The sequence below is a fragment of the Ceratina calcarata genome, unplaced genomic scaffold (genome assembly GCF_001652005.2).
Source record: "Ceratina calcarata isolate Rehan_Ccalc_2016 unplaced genomic scaffold, ASM165200v1 scaffold569.2, whole genome shotgun sequence".
Taxonomy (NCBI): domain Eukaryota; kingdom Metazoa; phylum Arthropoda; class Insecta; order Hymenoptera; family Apidae; genus Ceratina; species Ceratina calcarata.
Genome location: NW_017176894.1, coordinates 43,237 through 70,504, shown reverse-complemented (window position 1 = coordinate 70,504; position 27,268 = coordinate 43,237). Strand labels below are relative to the sequence as shown.

Sequence of the window (27,268 nt, the reverse complement as noted above, 5' to 3'; positions counted from 1 at the left end):
AAGGATGTCAGTGCCGACAATTTCTGTATAAAAAGCCAGCGTCGATAATTAATTGGATATTTCCTTCTGTACTTTTTAGCACGTAGCTATTTATTATTAGCATTGTTCTTCCGACGTCTGATTTCTTTTTAATTATAGGAAATGCGTTTTCCTAAGATACATAAACTTTTGGGATTGACTGCATAGTCAATACATCCTTAACGAACCGCATTTAGTTATTATTAACAACAAATGTGTCATAGTTTTGCTACATCGAAAGACTGATTTAAATATTGGATACTAACTGTCCGACCTCTTCAGTCCAGCGAATTTTTTCGGACGCCAAACCATTTACTAATCTATTCGCGAGATCGATCGTTAAAGCAGTAGCGTCAGCTTCGTCCTGACATTTCTGTTTCTCAGCTAAAGCTGCGTTCATCTTTTCTCCCAGGACGTCGAGCACTTTTTGCAGCTCCTGTCGTCGGAAAGGTGGTCTTTTAAACTCGGGTATTTACGCGTAAGCGTTAGAACGGAAGAAATTGTATTATTTAACAAAAGCTTACGGCTAGCCGCGCTCTCAAGGCGTGCAAGTGATCCATAGCGGCTTTTAGATCGGCGTTAGCTTGCGCGAGAGCAGCTCTCAGCGGTTTTACGGTTTCGTTAATATAATGGAAAACCATTATATTTCTTACCCAACTGCAAAGACCCGCTGCTGCTTGCGACTTTGAGTAAATAATCTCCGGCTCGAAATCTGACGGTATTATCATTACGTGGATAGAGAAGATTAATATATTTTAGTTTAATTAATTACGATAGCTTTTACTGAATGCAAGTATATAAAAGAGGATAGAGGCAAATGGTTATAAGATTGTGAACCTTTATTGTTGATGTAAGGTTGAATAGTGTCAACTATTTTAGGGTGAATGTTTTCTTTGTCGTAAGTCCGTAGTTGCGTTAGGAAATTGTCGACGTGACCCATCATAGCTTTGCACGCTTTCCAACTTCTATCTTTCGGTATCTGACCCCTCGGAGAAAACAGGACCAAAACGGCTTCTGCTACCATCGTCACTTGCTCCGGCGGTGTTCCGAAAGACTTTAACTCTGTTAGATTACTCTGGAGTTTATAGTAATCTAATATAGTTTTAAAATCCATAGATCAAGTATTTATAAAATAGTTGGTGTCTGCATGTGGACAATTTTGAATAAATTTTGTTATTTCTTGTTTTACTTTATTTAATGTATCGAGGGCAGCTTCAGCTTGACGAACAGCGGGTTCTGCTTTTGCCAAATCCTCGTCGCACTTCTTTTGCTTCTCTGCTATTATTTCCTTCATTTCCGCTACCTTGGCCTCTTCTTCAGACACTGTTGTCAATATTACTTATTTACTATATAGAAACTATTTATTGTACAATTTTTTTCATCACGTGTGAATGATTTAATTAATTTTTCATAATTTGATGACTAAAGTGGTACCAATGGTTTTCTCTGCCTCTGCTTTAGTATTTTCCGCGCGAACCTCGGCCAGAATTTTGTCCGCGATTTCATTCTTCTTCTTCAGCTCGATCTCTTGCGCTGCTAATACTATTCTCAAGTCGCTTACCTATTCGAATTAATAATCGTATTGACTTACGAAGCAAGTTAATTATTCGGCAACACCGTTAAGAGTAAATGTGCATGTCATTTAACGACTCGACCGCAAATAGAAAATGTAAAGAAATGTGCAAAAATAATTGTGAAAAATAAGTGCAAAAAAAAATAATGCACATGGTTATTCTCGAGCAAAAGAAGCCTCAATATTTTGTAAACTAATATCAGAAATGATATGTTTTGGCACGAAAATGTGCAGTCTGCTAATGCTGAAGTCATTACTTGGGCAGCGCAAGACTCGAGCTTCTCTAGACCATTCTTCAATCTCTCAATCATCGCCTTGACGTCGTAAGTTTTCTCCAACAACAGTTTCGAGTACAACGCAATTTGTTCCAAAAACGATTTTGGTGTTGTATAATTGTATCTTTTTTCGTTTTGCAAGTAAAGCAGCGAGATTTCGTTGACGCTTGTATGCGCGAATGACATAAACAAGGAAGCTGATTTCTTGTATTCGTAAGGGAGTTCCTCCAATTCCTGCAATTATTAATAGAGGACAGAGTGAGCTTTTATGTGTAGGATTCAGCAAGTTGAAACTTGTTGCTGTAAACGATAATTGAATGGGACAATATGCGAGTTTAGTGTGATTAATTAGTAAACCGGAACTTTCTTTGGAACGAAAACGTAGCACGTGACTTAACTGAAACTACAATGGGCACAATTGAGGAACTAGAGCTGCTTTAGTAGTAAATTGGATTCATGGTTCTTACGCGGTTAATTAAGCATGCTAATAAAACGGCACATAGGAAATGTTTAACTCAAGGCGCATAAAAGGGAAAGATTTTATGACAGTAGGATACGCGAGGGAACATTATGAATATAGAAGGAAATTTATAATATTTAGAACCTTGCTTGTTTGTATCTGGCAACTGGAGTTACTACTTGTGTCTAAAACACTTTTCGCTTGGCAAAGAACAAGTTTTACATCAAGAATTTTATTTATTCAAGACTAGCCGATCAATTATTTCGTTCACCGTCCATTACTCTTTGATGAGTAGATTAGACGGTCGGTTCAGCTGATGCGTGCTTTTTCCAAGCAAATAACTAGGTCACTGTGCCAAACGCTGCATCTAAACTTTAAAAGCCCGTATCTTCGGAGCGGATTGAGATATCAGGATAAATCAAAAGCGATTTTTTCATCTTGACTTTTTATAAAGTGAGGAGTCCAGCCGCGAAATCCGCGACTCCAGTGCAATAAAAGGAAGATACAACAAATGATGAAATTGCCTTACTTCCAAAAATCTGGCGGAAACAGATTTCAGGGCGTCTTCCGGCCAACCTTGGAACCAATTGATCGACGTGTTATTCACAATTGCAGGGAATTGCCTAGCTCTGTTTCTTAATGTCGCTCCAACGGGAGAGAAACAGAGGATGCATTTCAATCGATTTCGTACCCGGTCTATGAAAAACTTCCAACAATTTTCTTTGGTATCCATCATGCCAGTTTGTTTGACCTATAGAATTATGGTCATAAATATCATGAGATTTAATATACTANGTTACTACTTGTGTCCAAAACACTTTTCGCTTGGCAAAGAACAAGTTTTACATCAAGAATTTTATTTATTCAAGACTAGCCGATCAATTATTTCGTTCACCGTCCATTACTCTTTGATGAGTAGATTAGACGGTCGGTTCAGCTGATGCGTGCTTTTTCCAAGCAAATAACTAGGTCACTGTGCCAAACGCTGCATCTAAACTTTAAAAGCCCGTATCTTCGGAGCGGATTGAGATATCAGGATAAATCAAAAGCGATTTTTTCATCTTGACTTTTTATAAAGTGAGGAGTCCAGCCGCGAAATCCGCGACTCCAGTGCAATAAAAGGAAGATACAACAAATGATGAAATTGCCTTACTTCCAAAAATCTGGCGGAAACAGATTTCAGGGCGTCTTCCGGCCAACCTTGGAACCAATTGATCGACGTGTTATTCACAATTGCAGGGAATTGCCTAGCTCTGTTTCTTAATGTCGCTCCAACGGGAGAGAAACAGAGGATGCATTTCAATCGATTTCGTACCCGGTCTATGAAAAACTTCCAACAATTTTCTTTGGTATCCATCATGCCAGTTTGTTTGACCTATAGAATTATGGTCATAAATATCATGAGATTTAATATACTATTTAGTTTGATGAAGTATAAAGAGATACCTCGTTTCGCACACTGTTCACAATATTATCAATTTCGTCGTCGGCAAATAATTCGGAAATTTCACCGAAAGCGAGCATGTCGTTTATAAGAACCAGAAACCTTTCATCGGCGACGTGAGAGTCAGTCATGAGGAAAGTAATTCCAATTCCTTTCAATCCCGATTTCAAGTACAGACCTGCTAGGTCGGTTCTTAAATCAACTAGCGAATATCCTGTTCGTAATTGCATCTGGAAAACCTAATTACGGAGACATTTAGTATCTTGAAATTGTTTATGTACTGAATGAGCTGAAATTTTATTTCGAATGCGATTGTTAGATGATATCGTAAGAAAGTCTTGAATAGATACCTCTAAGCCGGAGATAAAAGAAGCGAGACTGGAGAGAGACTGTTTGCCGCTTCCGCCGACACCCACTAGCAACGCGTTTCCTCTCGGTGACTCTAATATACGACTTATCTGACAAACCTGATTCATTGCATCCTCAAATAAAACCAAATTCATCGCTGAAACCTGTTTTCGAGGACGAGAGACGTAAATCTGGGAATTCTAAAATTCCTTAAGTTTTTTTATTACCAGTTCATTATAATTGACCAAAGCTTCTTCCAACAACTTGGTGAGTTGCGGCCAATCCTTGATTGGCATGTACTTTGGGTCCCCGAGTCCTTCGGCGAAGTGACAGTATATTAGTGGTTCAGCAAACACGATATTCTCATCAAATTCCTATCAGAGATAACAAATTGATATTGTGAAACAAGCAACATTTGTTGAATCAAATTCGAGTAATGCTGAACGCACAGGAATATTTTTACGAAGAGCCTCTTTTAGTATGTGTGTAAAAGATATTTTGTCTTCCATATTGATTAATTTATCCGAATACACCCTGGTTGCTTCGTGAACAAATACTCGAATCAAGTGATTCATTGTCGGAATAGTATCGCCAGTCGTAAACAGGAACCCCTTCAAACAAGAATCATTGTTCGATTCTTTGTTGTCTCAGCTATTTCAGTAGTTTCGATTGTATAAACAAATTTTACTTGAAAAATGTTTGAGAGATCGCGTAGATTAAATACGTAGTGAAATCTGATTGCTGTAGGCAAAAATGTCGCTGCGACTTTCTCATGGCAGAACAAGGCAGCTGCTAATAGAGATTCGGAAACCTTCGTAAGTGCTGGATGAAATTTGTTGAAAGGATTTATCAAATGTTGATCCAGCATTTGGCTGTAAATCGTGACTAAATTTTCCATAGTCGGGAAACTGGAATAAAATGTATTTGAATGTCGCATTGCAATAGATACTTGTGGTAAATCCATTAAAAGAATGCATTTCGTTTCATTATGTGTGCATTGCAGTATGCATTCATTCTTAATAATTGATGTTTCATAAACGGCGTTTATATTGTTTTTTCCATATTCAGTTTTTGTGCAACTGCAAAAGATCTGATGATATTTATTTACCTGACTGCGAAGACAGCGAAATGCCTTTGTAAGCGAGGATCAATCGTGAAACTCCCTGCCGTCGGATTCATGCAAGACACGTATTGCGTGTTGTGAATTTCTTTCAACGTTAATTTAGTCTTGTCGTACCTGCAATTTTTCAAGCACGGTTTTCAAGCTCGACTCGTTTCTTACAAGTGTATACATTATCTTTATACCAATGGTTGTAATCAATATGTTGTCTGATAAGCGTGTGAGGTTGCACAGTTCCGTAAGTGTCGACTTCCGGCATGTTCATATCGTCAATAAAGTAAATCAACTTTTTCATTCCGGGTGGTCCGTAATTTTTACCAGTCTTTTTCTCCAAATGCTTTTCCAATATTCTTTGCAACATGTCTTTAAACAATTGGATTTGTATCAAATACGATTTCACAGACACTGTGGTCTAATTATATGAGTACGGATAATTGAATCCTCATTACCAGAAGTGGTGTAATAATTGAGAGGTACATTTGCGATGTTGTAAGCATCTGGAAGGGATCCTAATTTCTCAGCCATGATGACGCTTTTTCCCGATCCCGCAGCACCTATCAACATGACCGGCACGCATTCTTCTACGAAAACGTCCAAGAAGAAGTGCATACGCGCGGTTTCGCCAGTCGACACTAGAGTAGACTACAAAAAGTCGTTTAGGAAAATTAAAAAGAGAATATTCAAATTCTAAATTAACAGATTATGAAAAAATTTGTGTGGGAATAATGAAATGAATTTATTCATTAACATAGCAAAGCAAATGAGTCCTCTTTGAATTCTGCGACCGATCGTTTGATCGATTTGGCAGTCAATTACTTCGAATAATTAGGACTTTATCTCGAAATGAGAATTTACGACAAGTCAAGAAATTGCTTTGTTTGATATTAGAGATGTTAAAAAAAATACCTGTAGTGGTATGTCAGCGTCCAGTTCAAAAGGTTTCATTTTCTCGGACCAGGGAATTAGCTTCTTTGTGTCGTCTTCGATAAAGTAATTGAAGACGTTGCTGCCGACTGGGAACTTGATAGTTTTAAATTCATTTTGCCACCATTTGTTGAACTCGTTTCGCCAGTCGATCAACTGGTCTTGGAAAGTTGCCGATCCGAACGCCCAGATACAAGCAAATGCAAAGTACATTTCGATCCTTGACGGAAAAAGAATTATGTAATTAATGAGACATTTAAGGCTGGCCTCTGATCGTGTTTCTGTAAAATGAAATAAAAAATCGCAGTGCACTGACGAAAGCCGCTTTCCTCTGTTCAGCCCAATTGATATAGTTTATAATTAAATTGTACTTGTTGGAAAGACTACAGGACGTGTTTTTTTAATGGTGAAAAATCGAGAGATCGTATTTGTACCATTCTTTTGGACCGTCTGATGGACAGTTGTCTTTGGTCAGAAAATAGTCCAACAATACGCAAAGCATCTCGACGTGGCAGATGTCTGGTATCGGGGTGATCTTCTTAAATTTGTTCTTCATTACCTCTACGAGCGTTGGGACGTACTTGTCGAATAAAATGGTTAAATTCGCTCTCTCGGGCGGATCTCTCGTCTCTATCCAACTGATTGCAAACCTAAATCAACGCATTAAACAATACGAACTCTATATTCGTAATTATGAGCTTAATCAGGCAAGTTTCACTTTGCATAAAATATTATACTTACGGATACCATCCAATGTCTTGTGGATTTATGTAAAGTATCCCAGCTCTGGAAACGGTAGCCGGTGTCGCCGTCCTAAGATTTATTTTCAATTCCAATTATTGAATACAAGAATATTGTGGGAATGGAAATACCTAAGATTTGAAATCTCAAAGAGAAGCCTCATCGAATCAGTCAAAGCGATTCTTTCGTTACTAGCCAGAGTCAACACTTTGTTGTCATCCATAACGGTATTCAACGATTCGATCCACATGGGATCTATGTCACCGTCGAAAATGATCCATTTCGGATCGTTGTCCGTCATGTTCGCTTGATCTCTCATTATTACGGAAAACAATCTGAGAAAATCGTTCAGCATGAGTGAGTCATTTATCGCTAAAACGAGAATTGAAGGCAGAAAGTTCAAACCCGTCTTTCCATTCTCTCGTGGCTGGATTAATAATTCCAAACAGTTCGTCGTTAGTCACTGCTTTCGGATTCAAGTCGTTATAATGCGGTTTTAATTGCTGATTGAAGTAAGTTCGATTAAGTGTTTTCCACACTTCGGTTTTCCCAGTTCCGGCGAGGCCGACGATAAAAACCGAATGACGCACGAAAAGTAATTCTTCTAATTGTACGACCTAATCAAAATGAATATATCTTAATCATTTATCTTCTTATTTCATGCGATAAGAATATTTCAATTTTTACTTTTAATATAAAACCGTCCTCAGCTTGTAATTTTAAATCTAAAGTAGATTGTCGGACCACTTGCTCGAAGTCCAAATCCCTTTTTCGCGGCACGTCCAAAGCAGGGAACAAATCGCCTAGACGAATGAACATTTTCGTATTCGATCATTTATTTATCGATCGGTTCATTGCTCATCGTCGTGTATTTTTATGAAAATTCACCAATAAGCCCCATGAAGACGGGTACGTCGTCCGTAACAATTTTCGGGATGTTAAAGTCTCTAAGTGCCCTCATTAATACCTGATCCTCGTCCCTGTGAGGATCGTCCCTCTTTAGTTTACCGGCGACCACTAAGACCGATTTAATAGCTCGCAGACCCCAATCGTAATGGTCCTGCTTCGATAGAAGTTCCCGACAGAGTTGGTAGAGAGTTATAAATTTTCTTGCCAAGAGCCTGGCTTCTTGGAACCCTTCTGCCACCAGCATTATTTCGCAAATTAAATCGAAGTCCGGAACTACCATGGCGCAAGGCCTTTAAAATACGCAATTGTGATAAATTTCATTATAACTCTCCGAAGTTGAGTGCTGCAATATATTTCAAAAGCAGTCATTATGCACCTGAACAAGGTTTTCAGATTCTCCGGCAACTCGGTCCTGCCGGCGTAGCCGGGGTTCATGGTGATAAACATTCCAACAGTAGGCACGAGATTAAGTTCCTCTCCAAAAAATTGAAAGGTTGGTTTATGGGCCTTTATTCCGTCCAAAACCGATTTTACTTGTACGGCGACTACCGAAAGCACCTCCACGGATATTCGGTTGAATTCGTCGAAACAACCCCACGCCCCCACTTGAGCCAGGCCTTTGTAAATGTTTCCACAAGACTTGGAACCAGAAGCAATTTACGTCCAGTTAAATAGTGTGTATTATATCAACGAGAAGGGCCACGTACAATAACTTGTTTAATGGTTTCGTTGAAATATTCGTTATTATATAATGAAAGTTATTGAATATCCTTGTATTTATAACAAAATAAAATATATTGCTGTCAGGGTTTATGAGAAAACCAATTCACCTTGTAGTCCATTTGTTCGGAGCAATTGAACACGTAAACCATTTGGCCAAGCGCTCTTCCCAAATCTTTGGTAGTTTCCGTTTTACCAGTCCCGGCTGGTCCAGCAGGTGCTCCGCCCATTATGAGATGTAACGATTGCGTCAAAGTGATGTAACATCTGTCTGTTAACGGCGTTATCACCAGTCTCGGAACATTCCCCAGGTACTCGTAATCGTACTTAAAATACGCGTCACAAATATCAGCGTAGCAGTCTCCAACTTTGTCGTCCCATCTTTAATCATGAATCACAGTTTTGTTAAATCGTAGATCGTTTTGCGAAACATTTATGATGTCATTTGATCCAAGTATACAAAATTAAAAATCATTATGTCTTCACCTATGCCTGAGCTGCGATTGCCATTGAAAGCTAGAAGAAGACTCTGCTTTCATGGAAATCATTTTGGCCACAACGTCTCTGGCGTGTACGTCTATAGTGCAAATTGTCATAATTTTCCTCCTGTCACTCTCACTTAGCTCCCCGCAGAGAATCATTATCAACGCGTTGAGTTGATTGATCTGCTTCCTCTGGTAGTCTTTAAAGGCATTCTCAAAACCCTCTTCGAGCCTCAAGAAGGCCATGTTCACCTCGGTAGTCCACCAGATCTGAGTTCCGCATAAAGCAGGCTGAGCGCAGTGATCGAAGATCCATTGTTCACGCGGTTTTTCTTCGTACGTAGCTACCGCTTGAGATATGTGATATCTGACCGACCTCTTCATCGCGTCTGTCACATGGTTCAACCAAACTTCTACCTGTAAAACGATTTAATTATTTTTATTGTTTTGTTTCCCTTTGAAACTTTGTTATACTTTTCCGCTGCAATCACAACTTCCGTGAATAGCCATCAGTTCGCCGTCCTTGGCAATCATGACAATAGCTTGCTTCGTCGCCTTCCCACCGTCCATTTTCCATTCCAATGTCGCGATAGAGTCGTACAGTTTCGACAAATGTTTGCAAACCAGTTCGGGATTGTTTCCTTTAAAAATAATTTGGTTCTATTATCTGTATTTTAGTAAGTGAGTATTTCCAACCGTGGCTTAATATGTCGAGCAAATCTGCTGCGGAGATGAAGTAAAATCTGGGGTAAATCAATCTTTTCGTTTCCAAGTAATCAGCTAATGCTTTCTCGCAAACATTTAGCTGTATCAGCAACTCTTCCAGTTTCTCCAAGATCTTGGGTCGATTGGTAGCTTTGATGATATTCAAATTGCTCGTCATCTCTTTTAACAATTCCTTGAAGAATAAATTAATATTCATGTTTGACACACTTCTATTTGCGTATCGTCGGTTTATGAATAAGTACTTTAAACTCTCTGTCGATTTTTTCAAAACGTTTTGACTCTTCGGGAAGTTGGCTTCTTATATCTTCAGAGGCAATGAAAATACTTTCGAGATTCATCCACGCTCGTTGAACTTCGAACCAGGCATTAATCACCGAATCTGCGGTGCTCAGTTTTTTCTGCCAATCGAGAATTTCGTCGAGAAAGTAGCCGACGAATTTCGAGCCCAACATAGTTTGCAGTTGCACCTGTCACAAATCAATAAATTAACAGGTTGCTGATTTTTTATATAGATTTATATAGAATATTACTTGATTGTCCTCCAGAGTTTCAACGGTCTCCTCGTCGATTTTCAGGACGTACAGTTTTGTGCGTTCGTGCAATTCTTTACCAAATTCGAGCGTACTCCACGTGTCATGCAATTCTTTTAATATTTTTTCCATCGCCATTTCCTTTACTGCTTTCGCAACAATATTTTTCACCTCCTCTTCGTATTTGTGCAATTGGAGTTTCAGCAAATCCTCCAAGGTAGTATTATCGGTCATACTAAATGCTACCTGGAGTAGAAAAATTCTAGTTCGCACGGTATCGAATATTTTATAGCTTTCACCGTGTTGCAATGTCTAATTAAAATCAAGGTCCATCCGAGACTCGACCCAGTTGACCAAGATCTAGCTCAGAACGCAAGTTCAAGTGTAAGCAAAACTGTGGCGCAATCTCGATTAATGATGTTCAGTTTATGGAGTAATTCGAGCAGTGACAAGTCACTGTCCCCTAACGCGAATCAGTATATTAATTGCCGGCGTAATTGAGCATTTGTTACCTTAGTCTCGGCCATTAATTCTCTCCAATGTCTATCCCTAATTGCTGGATTTTGCAACTCCGAGACCGCTCTCAATGATGCCATCATGTTTCGCACTTGGGCCTCCACATTACCGTACAATTCCCAAGGACGCACGTCTTTGTCCACGACTACCCAGAGAAATGAAATTCAAACAATCGTAAAACTCCACGTGCGGGAGAATTCTACTTAGTTTCTATGATACAACTCGAGATACTGGATTATGAATTCATTTAACGCTAGGAGTAACGAGCGCGCCGAGATGACTCATGATCAACTTCCCATAAACTAGGCAAAGATTTGGTAATTTTCGCCTTTCCTATGCCTTAAATTTATTTATTGAGAAACAATTGTAAAAATTGATTTTTCTTACGCCTTAATTCTCTAAGAAGCTTCTTGCACTCCTGATCCATCCATTCAATGTCGAGCTTCTTCCACGTGGTCTTTTTCCATTCATTCAAAGAAGTTTCAATCACGTGTACATAATCCCAGACAGTTTTCAAAAGTTGCATCTCTTTCTGTATCTGTTTGATCACTTTGAACTGGGGCATCTCTTGCTCGAATATCACGGTCTGAGCATGCAAATCCTTCTCCTCGCTTAGAAACTTTAAGACCTCTTCGTGTATGTTATTTAATTTCTCGTACGGATCCTTGCTTTCTGGACTGAACGACAATTATTAGCCACTTTTAATTGTCTCTTTAATTACGCTGTCTTACTCGAAAACCGGACTCTCGTGGAACTCTTTCAAAAACGTCTGCTGCTTAAAATCATAATAGCTCAGCCTCTTCTTTAAGAGCTCGATTTGTCGAGTCATTAAAGGTTGAACGACTTGTTTCACTTGGGCAGCTACTTTCTTCAATGTTTCCCAACTAACCGGCAACTCTTGTAACCACTCAAATATTTTATCTTCCAAAACTACGTCGTAATTCTGCAGAAGCTCTATCGTTTTCTGTAAAGTAAAGAAAGACAAGTTAATAGAAAATTAACGTCGATGATAAATGATTATTTACTTTAATTGGATCAAACATGTCTTCGATTTCGAATTGGCGATCTCTGACTTCTTTCAAGTAATATATCGTTTCCAAAAGCCCCTCGTAATCGTCCTCCTGAATGGGCTTAGAGAAATTGTCCATAGCCGCATTTAAAAAGTTCTCCAATTCCTGCAATCTGAGAAAAAAATCAATATTAATTATGAAGCGATTATAGTTCCTGATTACGGATCATCAATTAAATATAGTATACATATTACAAGTTTGCTCTTTACATTTAATTGTTGAACATTTATTTGTTGATGAATGTATCTAATATTAGCGGTACTAATTTAACTTTGTGTATTACTTTTGTAACATATGAACGATTATATCGTGAATTGTCTGCGGTGGTTGCCAAAGTCAGGTACTCTGATAGTTTCCCGGAATAGTGATTCGGAGCCAAACACTATTACGTTCACTATTCGGTTACGCAAATACACAGAATTAGTGCCAACAGAGCGAGCACTCCGATTGTGGTTTCGGAGAAATCAGCTCTATTTGCGGTTAGAGGTCAAAATGTGACTCGCATTCGTAAATTCGCGGAATAACCCTTTATAAAACAGTCGTTACGTCCGATGAACGTCTGACCATCGACCACCAAGCGAAAGTATGTGAAATATACAAGGAAATGAGATAATAGCGAGACGATGACACGAAAGCAAATATGACGATCAATTCATGATGTAAATGCCTAGGAGTAATTTTAGTAATCATCAAATCAGAAATACGTCATGCACGAAGAATAGAATTAATTAGTTAATACGATAGGAAATTTTAATTACTGGGTAGTAATGCGGTTGACCAAGTGATCCTTTAGCACGTTCGACCACTTGCAGATTGTGTTCAGCAAGCTCTGCTTAAAAGGTTTTACGTCGAGTCTCAACCACCGACAAAAAACCTCTTCGTTCTTCATTTTATCGCATTCATTGTACAGATCCAAAAAGAAATCGATTTCCTTTTTAAAGTCCTCGAGCTCCGGTTTCTTCTCTTTCAAATCCTCCGGAATGTGGCCTAGGTCGATCATCTCTCTGTCTTCCGGTCTCACGTACTTTGAGAATTCTAAGAAATATTGCAAATATTCTTGTCGGTCGTCTAACCACAGCCATGAATATTTCTCATACGTCTGAAAACAATAGTTACGCCTCGGGATTGCTAATTTCCGTTTTACAAAGACAGGCGAAAGGTTTTAGCGATAGTGATATGAAAGTGAGATGAAAGTTGAAAACTTGGATACCTGAGCGTGTTCCTTTACTTCCACTAATGCGAGTTTTACTCGGTTGCAGGTTTCTTCCAACATAAATACGATACCCTCCTCCTCGGCAACGTCAGTCTTTAAAGAATGATGTAATTAATAACACGTATCAAATAAAGATCAATCGTTCGTGATGGGAACTTCGTTTATATCAATCAATCATTAGTTAGTTCTCTGAGAGAAACTTTGTGATAAATGTTCGTCATCGGACATGAACTTCTTAAAGTGAATATGTTCATCAAGAAAATTATCTTTCCGGTCGAATGTTTAAATGCAAATCTGCCCAACACACCGAATAATCTTCTTGATCCTCGTGCGTTTCAGCGTCGACACGTGGGATAAGAGTTGCCATTTTCATCATGTCGAGTAGAAGTGTCTCAAAATTTTTATAGAAACCTTCCGGATCGTTCACATCCACCGATGGTCGGAAGACTATACTTGGATTCTTTTTAATATATAAAAGAACATAATAGAATCCGTCCCATAATAATGAAGTCGCCGTTTTTAAACAATTTTTTACCTCTAAACATATTTGGATCTCGAACGAAGGAAGTAGATCGCCTTCGGGATCAGTTTCATCGAGAATATAGCAAATACTGCAGACATGAATCAAATTAGTCTAATTGATATAATTAAATATTTAAGGAAACGATTGATAACCTCGTGGAGACTGCTTGGATAAAGCCCTTGGAAATCAAGTTGTCTACATAAGATAGATAAGGTTGCCATTTCTCTTTCCTCATCGCTGCGGTTTCTTCGTCGATTTCTTCTTCCTCTTCTACCTCCTCTTCTGCTTCACCTTCTCCCCCTTCTTCATCTCCATCTGTCTGTTCATCTAATCTAAAAAATAATGTGACTCGCCAATTACGTGATTCGATTTTTGTAGATTATTTTTTATTTCACCTCACAGATGCAGTCTCGGTTCCTTCCTCGGGTACTGCTCCCTCTTCTCCTTCTTCTTTCTTTTCTTCAGTCTGGTCTATAAATTCGATTGATTAATTCAAAGTAATGTATACAAATTGTATAATTATATTGTATAAATATTTAATATAAAAATTAAATATATATTAAATACGCAAATGTTTGCAGTAGAAACGCGCCTTCTAACAATTCAGCGTCGTCTCTTTCGTAAGCGCTCTCAGGTAGCAAGTCGAAAAACAGTTTATAATTTTCTTTCAATATTTTTTTTAGTTCCTCGGCCGTCGCTTCGATTTCCGCGTATCTTTCCGCGAACTTGTCATCCTTATCAGCCAGTGACAGTAAATTCTCGTCCCTCGCGTCTTTACGATAAAGGACCGGCATCATAGCCCACGTGTACATCTTGTCCAAAATATTCTTCAGATTCTCCTGCGCCCGAAAGACTCTGGTATGCAATTTCCAAGTAAGTAGCAACAGGCTCTCGATGTATTCCGGAACCTCTGAAACAATTCGTTCAAGTAGGTTGAAAAATTCTCCTCCTGTATTCAAGTACTCTGTACCTTCCGAATTCCAATTATAGTTCTCTTGGCCGTGATTAATTAGATTTTCGATGTTTTCAACTTCTTCCTCTACCAACTGAAATTCCACCGGTACGCTTTCATTTCGAATTCTGTTATACCTGAAATTGATGAATGGATATTAAAACAAAATTCTCCACGTGTAATCCTCGACTTTCCCAAATTATAATTCTAAAAATAATCGAGATGTTTTAAGAATGATATTATTATTATGCTAATATTTTAGTAAGCCTTCATATGCATACCTTCTTGCTCAATGTATGCATATTTTCAACTGTCTGAATCATCGTTTCTGTATTTTGTATACTTTCTCGCATAGTTTATGTATACAGATTGTTCATACTTAATTGGAAACATTTGATTTAAAAAATAATTCAAGTATCTACAGACAATGTAAATTTCATAACTGGTGCTACGTACAAGGATTTTTAAGTATCGTATGTCTCAGACATTCTCGTAGCTTTTTGATATTACAAGTGATTTCAACATTTCAATGATCGTACAAGGTCCCGCGTGAAGCAACCAGTGCTTGCTAGAATCTAACGTTCACGCGACAGAGACAGATATAAGAGGGATATATGCTAATGATTTGTAGACGATTCATAAAACTAATGTTCTCAGATAAGAATTTCAGATGAGCATGAGGAGATTTTACACAAACATCGTCATAAATTTTAGAAAGCTTTAGTCAATCGAGAATATTTACCAGTTTACTATCAAATTGAGATTGTAAGTGCTGTTGAAAAAGAACTGCGATCTGTTGTAAAATTCCATAGCTTCCTCAGGAAGGTCGGGCATCTTCATGATTATCATGTAACGAATCTCTCGCAAAGCGGTCCTTAAGTCCGAATGAAAATTCAGCTCTAGCAATTTGTTGTCGTGAACGATCAGAAGAGTTTTCGATAAATGCGTCTCCCAAATTTCAGGCAACTTCTCTTCCCAAGCAGTGTATATTTCCCTCTCTTTCTCGTAGATAATCCTCTTGAAAAAATGAATATATGAAAATGAAAATTTTAATGCTATAAAATAGCAAAAAATTGAAATGGAATTCCCGACTAGTTCAAACGATCTGTGTTGTAGCATCAGATATTACCTCCAATTCTTCGTATTTGTTTTTGAGCTCATTGTCTAGTGTGGCGTTAATTAGAGGATGATCGATTAATTTCATGCAGCGAATTGGGAAACGAGTTCTGTCTCGCAACTTCGCTAAGAAGGATAAAGACGCAGCCACTGGAGGCATATACGCATCCAGTGGCAAACGCATCTTGCCTCCTTCGCCTGAGAAATTTTCATCGAATAATTGCTATGAAAGAAGAAATGTTTTTTAATCACAAAATTTAGGTTTTATTAGTACCAAATAAGTTTACCTTCACGTTATCAAAAGCCACGTTTGTTTTGTCAATTACTTCTTTGTAATTGTGCCATAATTGCGCCATGATTATAGGTCTGTTGCCAATTACGCCAATCATCCAAATAAACTTGAAGGACGCCTCTATGTTATGGCACTCGGCAAACACTTGGTCAAAAATGCTTGCTAATCGTCGGTCAAACTGTTCTATCTTTCATGCCATATAGTGTGTACAATTACAAATACATGCCTTTTAAACGAACAAGAAATAATTTTCTTTTATTGTAATTTACTTTGCTAAAAAATTCATTCAAGTCCTCGGTGAATTGTGTCTCTTCAGGCTTTAATACTTCATAAGGCACGTCTCCAAATTCATGATAGAGTCTAAGAAATTCGTCATAGATATCATTAGTCATAGCAAGCAACGATTTGGCCTTTAAACCAGACATCTCTATCCTTTCTAGTTTCATATAGTCTTGTACTGTGTCGAATAACGCCTACAACCCGAAAGTTATGAAAATTGAAAAACTTCATATGTTGCAACATTTTTTTTTTTACACACCTCGATTTCTTTTAATCTCTTCTCGAACATGAGGATCCTCTCGAAGACCAACTTCTCATGAAACGTCCAAGGACTTGTGTCCTGTGACTTGAAATAAGAATCTAATCTTTCTTTGAACATTCGGAAAGTGTCTTGATAGATACTGAGGTACGGCATCACCTCAGATATCTTCACTTTATTTTCTTCGATGTCGCCTTCGAACAGTGTTGATGGATTTATATATTTCACTGCCTACAAAAATCATTTAACATTCCATGCTTGTTCATTTGATGATCATTTTCATTTTATGATCTAATCTCCTTAGGAAACAGTTAATTACCTGAGAAATTAACAGATCTGAAATCTCTTGTAAAAGAGCGATGATTCGTTCCATGGTGTAATATTTTGAGTTGGACCACATCAAACAAACGCAGTGTAGCAATATTTTTAATTTCGGCATTACGTCTTTGAAATCCATGGCTTCTATTTCGGTGAAATAGACTTCCAATGGTTTCAAGTAAAGATTAATATCTCTAGTTTCAAGTAATGCTGAAACATTGAACAAATATGATTTCACAGAAAAATGTAATATGAAAACAAAATTTACCTGCAGCCACGTTCTTTACTAAATTCTTAAAGTACTCAGAATAAGGGCTCTCCAATTGTTCTAAGAACGTATCTAATTGCATTACTTTCGAATCTTTCAACTGATAATAGAGAGATTCCATATTTTTCAATCTCATGTTCCAATAATCCAATTCTAACGAAATAGGAATGTGATTAATTATTACAGATACAGAAAATTCTGAAATTCAAGCTGCTATATTAAATTACCAGATATGGCTTGTTTTCCATTCCTCTTGAATTCCTCATTAAGGATCTCGTTAATCTGAGACGCCCATTTTATTACGATTTCCTCGATATTGCTTTTTAATTGAAGTTGAGAGGTACTCTTATTATTTAATTTCGCGTTTAAAATTTCTTCCATACCCATAGGCATCGGTAGTAAAGTTTGTCCCGTTATTTTTCCTTTTACCTGCATTTCAATAAATCGTCATGGACTTCTGATTCATTTTCTATCGCATAGATCATTGTAAAACCTGTTGTACCTGCCATATTAAACTTCGTAGATCGTACACTTGTTTCTTAACATCTTTCCGCACGACTTCCGGCCAGCCAACGTGATTTTTTGGATTGGATAAAATAGGTACATATGCCTGGGAATATTGCAAACGTCTCAATCATTCGTAATTTTTCGAGTTCGAACTTTCGATAAAAATGATTTATTGTAGAGCTAACATCTTCGACGAGCACGGCTAATTCCTCGATAGGATTCGGTGCCATGTCGCCAGGTATCAACACGTCTTTGTAATTATCCTCGGTAATCGTTTCCGGTTTCTTTTTCATAAAATACGTCAGTTTCCTTTTGGAAGGCGTTATACCGAGATGTGGTACTAATAGACCAGCAGGTGTTATTTGTAACACAAGTACCATTTCCGTAGTGACGGTAAAAAATTTCATAAGAATTTCCTAAACCAGGGATAAAGATAAGACCGATTCAAATAATTTATAAGACGCAAAAGGCTATAGAAGAAATATGGTCTTCGATCGCAGGTGCACGGATAAAGTAGCATTAACGCTCGAACAAATTCTATACCATATTTTTCCACGCTTGTTCGAACTAAAAACTAATATTTGGAACAGTTTGACATACTCTGAATTCCGCGTGCGACAACATCTTTGTCCATCTATCTGGCTTTAGTTTTCTGGAGTACGTGAGATAAGTGTACATGTACTCCAACCGCTGGTCCTCCTCCTCCTGTTCCTCTTTTCCGCCTCTGTCGTGCATTTTCCCTTCGTATTTACAATTTTATTTAATAATTGAACCCGGCATTTTTTATCATCCGCTTGGGTTACTTCTTAGAATATTATATAAAAAATGACGATTCAGGTGACGAGGAAATTCAGACACCTTCAGGGACTTCGAGATCTAATCGTGTAGATCTTGATAAATCTAATCGATAGGCTGGTTAATTAATTTGCATGAACACAGGTAGTTTATGGCTGATCATTCTCTTAAGGATGTATTGGCTATACAGTCAATCCCAAAAGTTTATGCACTTTAGAAACGCATTTTTTAAAAAGAAATCAGACGTCGGAAGAACAATGCTAATAATAAACAACAACAAAAGAAATTTTATTTTTCCGAGATTTTTCCAAGGGGTGCCCCTTCAGATTTTGTGAAATTTTCGTTTTTTGCCAATAACTCCAAAACGGATGGATCTACAGGAAAATTGCATCAGATCTTTTTTGTAGACGACGATGAAATCTACAATTTCCATATAAAATTTTGTCGCTAGCGCCAATAGTTTCCGAGTAATTTGCAAAAAACTGTTTTTTCGTTTTTCGTCAATAACTCGTAAACTATTAATGCTAGCGAAAAACTTTTATATGGAAATTATAGATCTCGTCGTCCTCTACAAGAAAGGTCCTGTGCAATTTTCCCGTTGATTCAGGTTTAGGAGTAATTAAGGAAAAATGCAATTTTTTGCCAAAAGTTCGCCGTTTCGACGCTGGGATGGTCGGATTTTGTCAACATCCATAAAATGCCATATAATTATATGTAACTCGTTAAATATCGAAGTTAGAAGGAAAACAACTTTTATTTCAAGCATTTTTCGAAATTTTGGAAAAAAAAATTTTCGTCAGCGTCAATACTTAATTGGATATTTCCTTCTATACTTTTTAGCACGTAGCTATTTATTATTAGCATTATTCTTTCGACGTCTGATTTCTTTTTAATTATAGCAAATGCGTTTTTCTAAGGTACATAAACTTTTGGGATTGACTGTATAGCCAATACATCCTTAATATCCTTCCGTTTACTCATACCTAACACGGAATTTCAATATTGTTGCCGTAATCGACTATCTCTTCAGTATCTTCTGAAAAGTGATTAGCGCTCGACGCAACAATCACTGGTTAACACGTAAGATCATGTACCTATAATGCCTTTATAGTATCTCAATTATATAAGAACACGCTTGTTGTATGGAATAGGAAGATATCGGACGAGGCAGTAAACGTACAAATTGCAGATACGTGTTAAACAGTTGAATAATCTGCAATGGAGTAATCATGTCGAGTGCGTAATCTTTATTGTAACTAGCACGTAGCTTTTTTTCGATCTTTCTATTTATGCCTACGTGCTAATTTATTTTCTCTTCTTCGGAAATACAAAGAATGCAGTGTAACAGTGGGTGTAAAAAGGATCACGGTTGCGTAGTACAATTACTCAGATGAGGAAGTAACGACTTTTCATGCGCATCTTTACATAATTTATTATTAACATATTCCTCTGAGAAAGTACATAAGCATCGACAAGCGCCTTTCTTTTTTAGTAAAAAATAAACATCGTCGATAGCATTGAATTTGGTATTGAGAATAGATTTCATTTGTGAGGCTGTTTACTATGTGGTCCATCGCTGCCTTCGGTTTGAGTAGAATGGCCATGCTGTCCAAGGACGAAAGAATTCGATCGGCCTCGATTTGATTCAAAATTGGCACCGTTGACGAGTATATCCCGGTTTATTAAAGAAGAGGCGAATGAGAAGGTATTCGGCTCGGCAGTGGAAAGCGGGCAGGTGTTCCGGGTTAATATTCGTAGCGAAGAGGATTGTTTTGCAACGGTAACTCTCCGGGCGGCTTACGTGCCCGTGCCCGTCTCGTAATTAGTTTGACTTTCACCGTGAGGGCCACCATACCGGGCACACTTTCGCTCGTCTTCATTTCGCCCGTCTCCTTCTTTTCTGCCTCCTTCTGTCGTCTTCGGTTCTGCCTCTGGAATTACGTTACGGAGAAAATACCTGAAGTGCGTCCGCAGGAATTTAGGCCGATATCAAGGACGTTACCCGGTAACCTCACCGGATTCGGAACGGCCAAACCGACGCGGTGGCGGCGCGGTGCCGCGGCGTCGCTATGGGTTCGGCGATCGATTCCAGAACCGATATCCAACCACCATATGACTCTCGACGAGAGATCTCTTTCCGAAAGGCGCATCCGTGGGCTTGCTCAACGAGCCTTGATGTAATCGGGATTTCTTGTAATCTCGGAACGATCGGTTGCGATACGAACTACGCTCGCTTCTCCCGCGGTTGAACCGTACTCGGTCGCTCCGTACCGGTCAACCGTCCATTTCACCTTCGCTCAAACTTTCCTCCGCCGCGTCATTTCGATCCCAAAATTACGACCACGCTTTTTACGCCCAGCGATTTTTCCTCGTGCCAACCGTGTCGAATATCACGCCATTCTTCTTCGTTCGAACGGTTGCCATGCTTAAACTCCGGGAAAATTAAGTCTAAATTGAGATTTATTACAATTGTTATAAATAATGATACAATTGCATGTTTCTTCCTTTATATGTTCTGCGTGTATCGCCTCTCTTATAAATATGCTGCCAGGGATTATTATTCACTTGCCACTTGGGTGTTGCTCATGTAGGGAGGGAAAACATTAAAATTGTGTTACTATGACAGACGTCAAATTATGCACCTCGGTCATGTTCTATGTTTATAGATATATTATAACAATGATGATGAGTGATTTACTGTTTCCTTCATGATAAGTATAATAGCGTGTAAACGCTTATTTATAGCTACTGTGCATTACATTAGCTGAGTATTATCCTCACAGCTGAGTTAATGAAATGTTTATCTTCATCAGGTATCTAGCGAGTCAAGTTACCTGTTGCTATCGTTAATTTTGTATGACTTTTCATTTCTTTTCTTATCCATAAAAAGTGTACAAGTAAGTTTTTAATCGGAGATCCGCTCGTTTGTATCAATAAACGAAATTTGTAGAAATTACGTGTAATAACGTTTTGAAAAATGATTTCATTGTTTTTAACTACGAGAAGCTTCTATCCGACATACGATCAGAGAAAAGTTGTTAGATCCATTCATTCGTGTCAGTAAATGTAATTCACGGGTTGATTGGTTCTCAGACAGCTAGGATCGCGATCGTATCTAAACGAACACGAAAGTAATTAAACTAAAATATACGATAAATTAAAGGCGATCCTTTGTTCCCGCTTCCGATCGCGTGGGTTTGAATGGTGCCAAGTTTCCCGGTGTAAATTTCGCCTCCGCGTAATCTCCGTTCTAAAACGGGCGAATCGAAAATTCACCACTCCGGGGATGCCGTTAAATCCGTAATAAGATCAGGATTACGTAGCGTCGTGAACAAAGATCGCCCCCGATCGATGATCGAACGGGCGTAGAAAGAGGATCGAGGATGTTACTTTTCCCCTCTTCCAGGCCCGTATAAAAGTCCGAATGTGTCGATCCGGCCGACACAAACTGTGAAAGATCGTCAGTGAAAGACGTTCTCCTTTACGACGTCTACCTTTCGGCTTAGTACCCTCCTCCTCGATCACCGCGAAATTCAACGATGTTGGTCTTTCTGGTGAGTTCTGCCGTCCATTGTTCATCACGAGACTGTGGGTTTTATGCATTTTTCGATCAATTGAACCTAAAGAAAAATTTCATTGAAGTGCAGCATACGATGAAAGTATCAAAAGTATATTGCAGCTTTTAAATGATAATCCTGAAATGCATTTTTCGTTTATATTATTGTAGTTTTATTTTGCATAAAAATCCTCAGTGCTCATCGCGAGTCTCCCTTATCTTTCATTCATAACTTGGTCAATACTCTATCCCATCTTCGTATCAGTTGGCACTCTTCTCTTCCATGATAGTTCTATTTCATTGCATCATTCATTGTTATACACTTGTAATCTAACATACATTAATTAAACTAAATTGGAATCGACGAATATTTTTTGTGCGATCGTCTCGCTTCAAGCTTATTTACCGGTTTCCAATTAAATTCTCGAGAGAGGTCCGTGGTCTCGTTTCATAAAAGGGCAATCTCTGGAGATGGGAATTGAACGTATCGATATCCGAGCGGGGTATGGCAAATGCGGTGAAAGTACACGTTCGAATACTGATAATTTCTTGATGCTCGTTTTGCAACACGCGCGGTGTAGTTGTATTTGTAACGACCCTTTCCAATCGACCCTCTCTCATTTTTTCGGAACCCGTAATCTGTACCCCGTAATGGGTGACTGGATCCTTTTTTAAGTATGTTCGCCGTCCCTTGGGTACAGCACCCTACATTTTATTAGTGATTTACGACTCGAATGATATTTCAATCTACCATAACTTCAATTTTCGTTTAATAGTTTGGGGATTCTGTTGAAATAGTAATTGAAAATTTGTTTAATCCGTATTTCTCTTTAAAGAGGTGAAAATTATGTTCACTCTCTGTGTCGAAAGAAATCAGACAAAAAATAGGATCTTTATGATAATTCACGATTTAATGCTTAGTACCTAAACTTTCCGCTCTACATCTGCGGGAGTTCGTTTGAAGCGTTAATCTACAGTGAATCGCGCGTCAGTTTCAACATTTTTGTAAGCTTAATGTCTTGTCTACTCCTATGATCATTTCAAATTAATGAGCGCAGCGTGAAGAGTAGGAAAAGCTCGTTAGCGCTAAAAATAAGGAGAGAATACACTCTCGCCCGTAAACGTGTGAATCAGTAAAAACAATTGTTCTAAACAAATTATTTAATTTATTAAAATATTTATCATAACCAACGTGTTAATTTTCTATTCTATGGAGATCATTCTGGTATTTCAACCAATCGAAATTCAATCTTATAAAAATACAATAAAACTGTATTATGTTATTTATTACTGACTACTCGTGGTGCGTCGAGCTAGCGACTCAATGAGGTTTCCTGTTCTAAATTAATCAGCGGTAGATTTATGGAGTAGAGTGTACGGACACAATACAGATGATCTGGAGTAACGTTCGAAAGTAGCCGAATTGTTTTCACAGAAGAAAGTTGATCGCGTATTCCGCGTGCATGTGACCACGCACTCGCTCGCACGTATACCAGCACGCGCTAGAAATGCAGCCGACGAGTGTTCGCGATCGTTTCGCAACCGATTTTCTACCCATGTTAAATTGTAACGCTTACGTAACTGGTCGTTCTCTCCCTTTTTCCCTGTGCCTTCCCCGGCAATACGTAACGAGACCCAAAGGAACACGCGCCTGTGCCAGATCTTAACGGATCCTTAACCAACGGTAACAATAAGTTCGCACATCTTCGGGGAAAAATTTCACCGGCCCGTTGTACAATCTCCCGACAACCGTCTAATTATCCTTGACGCGACTGTATTCCCTGTTATTACTTCCTGCCGAGGTACACACATCGGCGCGATAATCACGTTAACCGTGAGCTTCTCGTTTCCCGCCTCGTTTCAATTGTATCTAGTTTCCAGTCGCAGCGTGCAATTAGGAATGGAATGCGAGATCTGACACTTCCCTGCTCGAGTTATTCCACTGGGTGTTTACGCGCGATACTAGAAAGACGGTTTATAATTAGATCGCGCATTATCGGTCTTCAAAGAAATCTCAACAACGCTTGGTTCTGCATAAAAACTTGGTTTATTTATAATTTTAACACAGCAGGTCATTATTAGTTAATTTACATAAATAGAAAGAAGTCGCGATCTCTTAGATGATTGATGAGATTCGCCGCCTGGGTTCGAGGTGGTCAAGTTATTCAATTTAACGATACGTGTTTATTAATTAGTCACCGCGGGGAGTTTCACAGAAAAGCTTTGGCGAAAGTGGAATTCAATGACTGAATCGGTTTCGTAATCAGCCAATAAGCAGATAATTATGTTCTTTAATAAACAATATCCGTTAGAAGGAAAAAACAGAGCGAGGAGATCCAAAAGGGGAAAGCAGTAACCGAAAGTAAAAGTAAAAGTCGCTGGTTCTTTTTTTTTCAAATCAAGTCACTGGAAACGATTAACGCGACGTCTTAATTACGTCTCATTTTCTCTCACCTTTTATTAAACTTATCAATGACAAATTTGTCAACACTTGAAATCTGTGCGAAAGTTGGTCGACGTGAAGGAGTAGATTAAATCGCACGTTTCCTGCGTGGTACGTTTCCGAATTCATTTTCATTCACGTGTTGGTCGTAAATCGTTCTAGTAGAAATGAATTCTGTACAAATTAACTTGTAACATAGTTGAACGACGTCAATTAAATTCTCGCATAATCAGTCGAAGAATTCGCTGAAATTCATTCACACGTTCAGATAATTACGACGTTCTAAATTACTGAAATTAGCAATTTAAATCTCCTATGATTGATTTACGTATTGAAATGTAAAACAATTTCAATGTCAAACATAAAAATTATCATCGTTCACGTAACATCGTTTCGCAAGAAATTTTACCTGTAGATAGACGTGCATGTGTGACAAACAAAGGAAATTGCCAAACGTTGTTACGTTAAAACTGAAAGTGACTACAAAGCTACTGCAACTATCTCAAGCAATGTCTAGTGCATTCAAAACGGGTTTCGAACGATGTCAATGTTTCTCTAATGTTCTCTTAAAGAGAAACCTTACCTCAGATAATTCTCCTCTTTAGTCAAATCGGTTACGTTAGATTTAATTCGATGGGTTGTTTTTAACCAGACGATTAAGCAATTACTGATGTCTTAAATAAAAGAAGCTTTCAATATGTGAAGATTCAATTTATCTGTACGATTGGATGTTATCATTATGTCATCTAGCGTTCTAATCTAACTTTAGAATAATTAAAGAACTGTGCATGGTATGTAAACCTTATACTTATAACAATCGCAACTACCATGGACGCCTCATACTCACATTCACAATAATTAACAAAGCTTAAATCGAAACTATTATGGATACCTCATACTCGCATTAACAATGATTAACAAAACACAAATATAAACTACCATGGACACATCTCATGACAACACATAACAAAACATAAAGGAGAATTACTATGGCCTTATCGTCGCATCTGTTTCTTCGCTAACCACATCATTTACAACAATAATGGAGAAACATCGGACGGCCAAACAACATTTTTTCACACAAACACAAATTTTTTCAGACCACGCTACTGTTGGTAGCATCCGCGTATTCGAAACCAGCACCGGAACCCCCAGCCAATTCTTACTTCCCTCCATCGGGCGGTGGTGGCCTCCCGAGCGGATCCGGTAGTTACGGACCCCCGTCGCTTCCGGACCGTTACGGGCCACCCCAACAACCGCCGGTCGTCCACAAGCACGTCTACGTCCATGTGCCACCCCCGGAAGCGCCGGAATACAAACCACCAAAGTATATCCCACCCGCTGCGCCGCCACAGAAGCACTACAAGATCGTTTTCATAAAAGCACCGACTCCACCCACGCCGACGGCACCGGCTTTGCCGCCGTTACCGCCTCAGGACGAGGAGAAGACGTTGATCTACGTGCTGGTGAAGAAACCGGAAGAGGCGCCAGAAGTAGTACTACCTACCCAGGCACCGACGCAACCCAGCAAACCGGAAGTCTACTTCATCAGATACAAAACGCAGGTATGTCGAACGTGACCCGACTCTTTGAGCGGCTAATCGTTTCAAGAGAAAGCGAAAGGAGACAATGAAATATGAGATTCAACTAGTTCTCGCTAAGGAAAATGCATATGTCTGTAATTGTTCAGCTAGTTGGAAGAGAAGTTGATCGTTAGGATTTCTTTTCTTTTCGAGGCAAGATAAATTGTAATTAAAAGAATATCAAGTGTTAATCTATAAAAGAAGCAAGAAGAATCGCTTATCAAATAATGAACTGTTGAGGTTTATCAGTCGAATGTGTTTCGTCGTTTTTAAATGTATCATATTTCTTATGATACAGAAAGAGCAACAGAGCCAGGAATATGGACCACCGGCGCAATCACCTCCTTCGGATAACTATGGCCCACCGAGCTCTGGCGGACCATACTAAATAAGTATATCATTAGCAAGTAATGCGATGCTCCCAGTGAGTCGAATGAGGTATACCAATCTCATGAGTTAAAGAATGAGAATCGTCCATGAGATTGCGAGGAAATTGATATGCACGTAACGCTATTACTCTTACAGAGTCTCGTAGGTTCAGTCTAGACTCTAGACTCGTACGCATAGATTTTTTATTATAGTCCAAGTGTCTATTTATCACGGTGAGGACATTCTTTAACACGGATAAAACAGAAAGATATAAAAGCGAAATCTTAAGAAAAATTATAAAGATAATAGTTATAAACATTCGATTCTTCAAATGATTTAATTCCACATCTTATAAAGAAAACAGTCGGAAACATCTTTGATGAAAATGTCAACACTGCTTAGAATGATTACACATATCATAGACAAATAGATGATGATGATGACTTGGGAATTTAATTAACAACGAAAATAATTATAAGGTGTACATGTATATTTTAATAAAACTATTTGTACTTTTGTAGAACGTGTTTTACAATTTTTTATTACGAGCTTGCCAATCCAGTTCTTATCTTCAACGATAAGGCATATTATTATAAATTTATGATTGGGGAATATGAAATAAATTTCATTTCAGTTACGAACATTTATTCAGAACAGGAAAGGTAGTCAACTATAACATATGGTAGAAACGTTGGTATTTTAGGGTACAATTCAATTTGACAAATAGCACATACGTTCAGAATTGATCTCACGAAAAATTCGTCGCCAGAATGTACATAGTCAATTGTTTTAAAAGGTAGTAGGAAAATATTCAATGGAATTTAAACACCGTTCGTAAAAATCGTAAGAGTACTTTAAACAACTTATAAAAATATCTATAGCATCATGAGGCATTCTCCTAAACACTTTTATCGGTCTTTAAGTCGATCCAAAGACCGT

The 27,268-nt window shown here is 38.3% G+C and overlaps 2 protein-coding genes across 2 annotated transcripts in view; one reads left to right on the top strand and one right to left on the bottom strand.

The window, feature by feature from the left end:
* Positions 1-18,222, bottom strand: part of LOC108629388 (dynein beta chain, ciliary) — a 25,227-nt gene extending 7,005 nt beyond the window's left edge. The window contains exons 1-52 of the mRNA XM_018032034.2: positions 18,184-18,222; positions 17,769-17,999; positions 17,579-17,686; positions 17,304-17,505; positions 17,077-17,229; positions 16,810-17,018; positions 16,491-16,721; positions 16,222-16,425; positions 15,948-16,139; positions 15,674-15,883; positions 15,287-15,561; positions 14,563-14,681; positions 14,185-14,502; positions 13,988-14,063; positions 13,745-13,924; positions 13,605-13,680; positions 13,377-13,529; positions 13,067-13,162; positions 12,615-12,955; positions 11,812-11,968; positions 11,518-11,750; positions 11,174-11,463; positions 10,783-10,931; positions 10,271-10,516; positions 9,983-10,207; positions 9,711-9,912; positions 9,489-9,655; positions 9,019-9,431; positions 8,643-8,913; positions 8,189-8,451; positions 7,792-8,102; positions 7,591-7,706; positions 7,309-7,520; positions 7,035-7,238; positions 6,904-6,975; positions 6,597-6,812; positions 6,145-6,382; positions 5,688-5,880; positions 5,424-5,601; positions 5,227-5,355; positions 4,807-5,026; positions 4,568-4,729; positions 4,346-4,492; positions 4,121-4,282; positions 3,773-4,009; positions 3,480-3,701; positions 1,849-2,100; positions 1,453-1,579; positions 1,208-1,341; positions 856-1,093; positions 543-730; positions 285-454 (exon numbers count right to left, since the gene is read on the bottom strand). Of these exons, the coding sequence (XP_017887523.2) occupies positions 285-454; positions 543-730; positions 856-1,093; positions 1,208-1,341; positions 1,453-1,579; positions 1,849-2,100; positions 3,480-3,701; positions 3,773-4,009; positions 4,121-4,282; positions 4,346-4,492; positions 4,568-4,729; positions 4,807-5,026; positions 5,227-5,355; positions 5,424-5,601; positions 5,688-5,880; positions 6,145-6,382; positions 6,597-6,812; positions 6,904-6,975; positions 7,035-7,238; positions 7,309-7,520; positions 7,591-7,706; positions 7,792-8,102; positions 8,189-8,451; positions 8,643-8,913; positions 9,019-9,431; positions 9,489-9,655; positions 9,711-9,912; positions 9,983-10,207; positions 10,271-10,516; positions 10,783-10,931; positions 11,174-11,463; positions 11,518-11,750; positions 11,812-11,968; positions 12,615-12,955; positions 13,067-13,162; positions 13,377-13,529; positions 13,605-13,680; positions 13,745-13,924; positions 13,988-14,063; positions 14,185-14,502; positions 14,563-14,681; positions 15,287-15,561; positions 15,674-15,883; positions 15,948-16,139; positions 16,222-16,425; positions 16,491-16,721; positions 16,810-17,018; positions 17,077-17,229; positions 17,304-17,505; positions 17,579-17,686; positions 17,769-17,999; positions 18,184-18,207 (10,142 nt within the window). The 5' untranslated portion in view covers positions 18,208-18,222. The remainder of the gene's footprint in view (positions 1-284; positions 455-542; positions 731-855; positions 1,094-1,207; positions 1,342-1,452; positions 1,580-1,848; positions 2,101-3,479; positions 3,702-3,772; positions 4,010-4,120; positions 4,283-4,345; positions 4,493-4,567; positions 4,730-4,806; positions 5,027-5,226; positions 5,356-5,423; positions 5,602-5,687; positions 5,881-6,144; positions 6,383-6,596; positions 6,813-6,903; positions 6,976-7,034; positions 7,239-7,308; positions 7,521-7,590; positions 7,707-7,791; positions 8,103-8,188; positions 8,452-8,642; positions 8,914-9,018; positions 9,432-9,488; positions 9,656-9,710; positions 9,913-9,982; positions 10,208-10,270; positions 10,517-10,782; positions 10,932-11,173; positions 11,464-11,517; positions 11,751-11,811; positions 11,969-12,614; positions 12,956-13,066; positions 13,163-13,376; positions 13,530-13,604; positions 13,681-13,744; positions 13,925-13,987; positions 14,064-14,184; positions 14,503-14,562; positions 14,682-15,286; positions 15,562-15,673; positions 15,884-15,947; positions 16,140-16,221; positions 16,426-16,490; positions 16,722-16,809; positions 17,019-17,076; positions 17,230-17,303; positions 17,506-17,578; positions 17,687-17,768; positions 18,000-18,183) is intronic.
* A 2,995-nt stretch (positions 18,223-21,217) lies between these two features.
* LOC108629419 (proline-rich extensin-like protein EPR1) lies at positions 21,218-26,965 on the top strand. The gene is made up of 3 exons (XM_018032067.2): positions 21,218-21,932; positions 25,478-25,942; positions 26,259-26,965. The coding sequence occupies exons 1-3, from the start codon at positions 21,918-21,920 to the stop codon at positions 26,346-26,348; spliced, it is 570 nt and encodes a 189-aa protein (XP_017887556.1). The 5' UTR covers positions 21,218-21,917; the 3' UTR covers positions 26,349-26,965.
* The last annotated feature ends 303 nt before the right edge of the window (positions 26,966-27,268 follow it).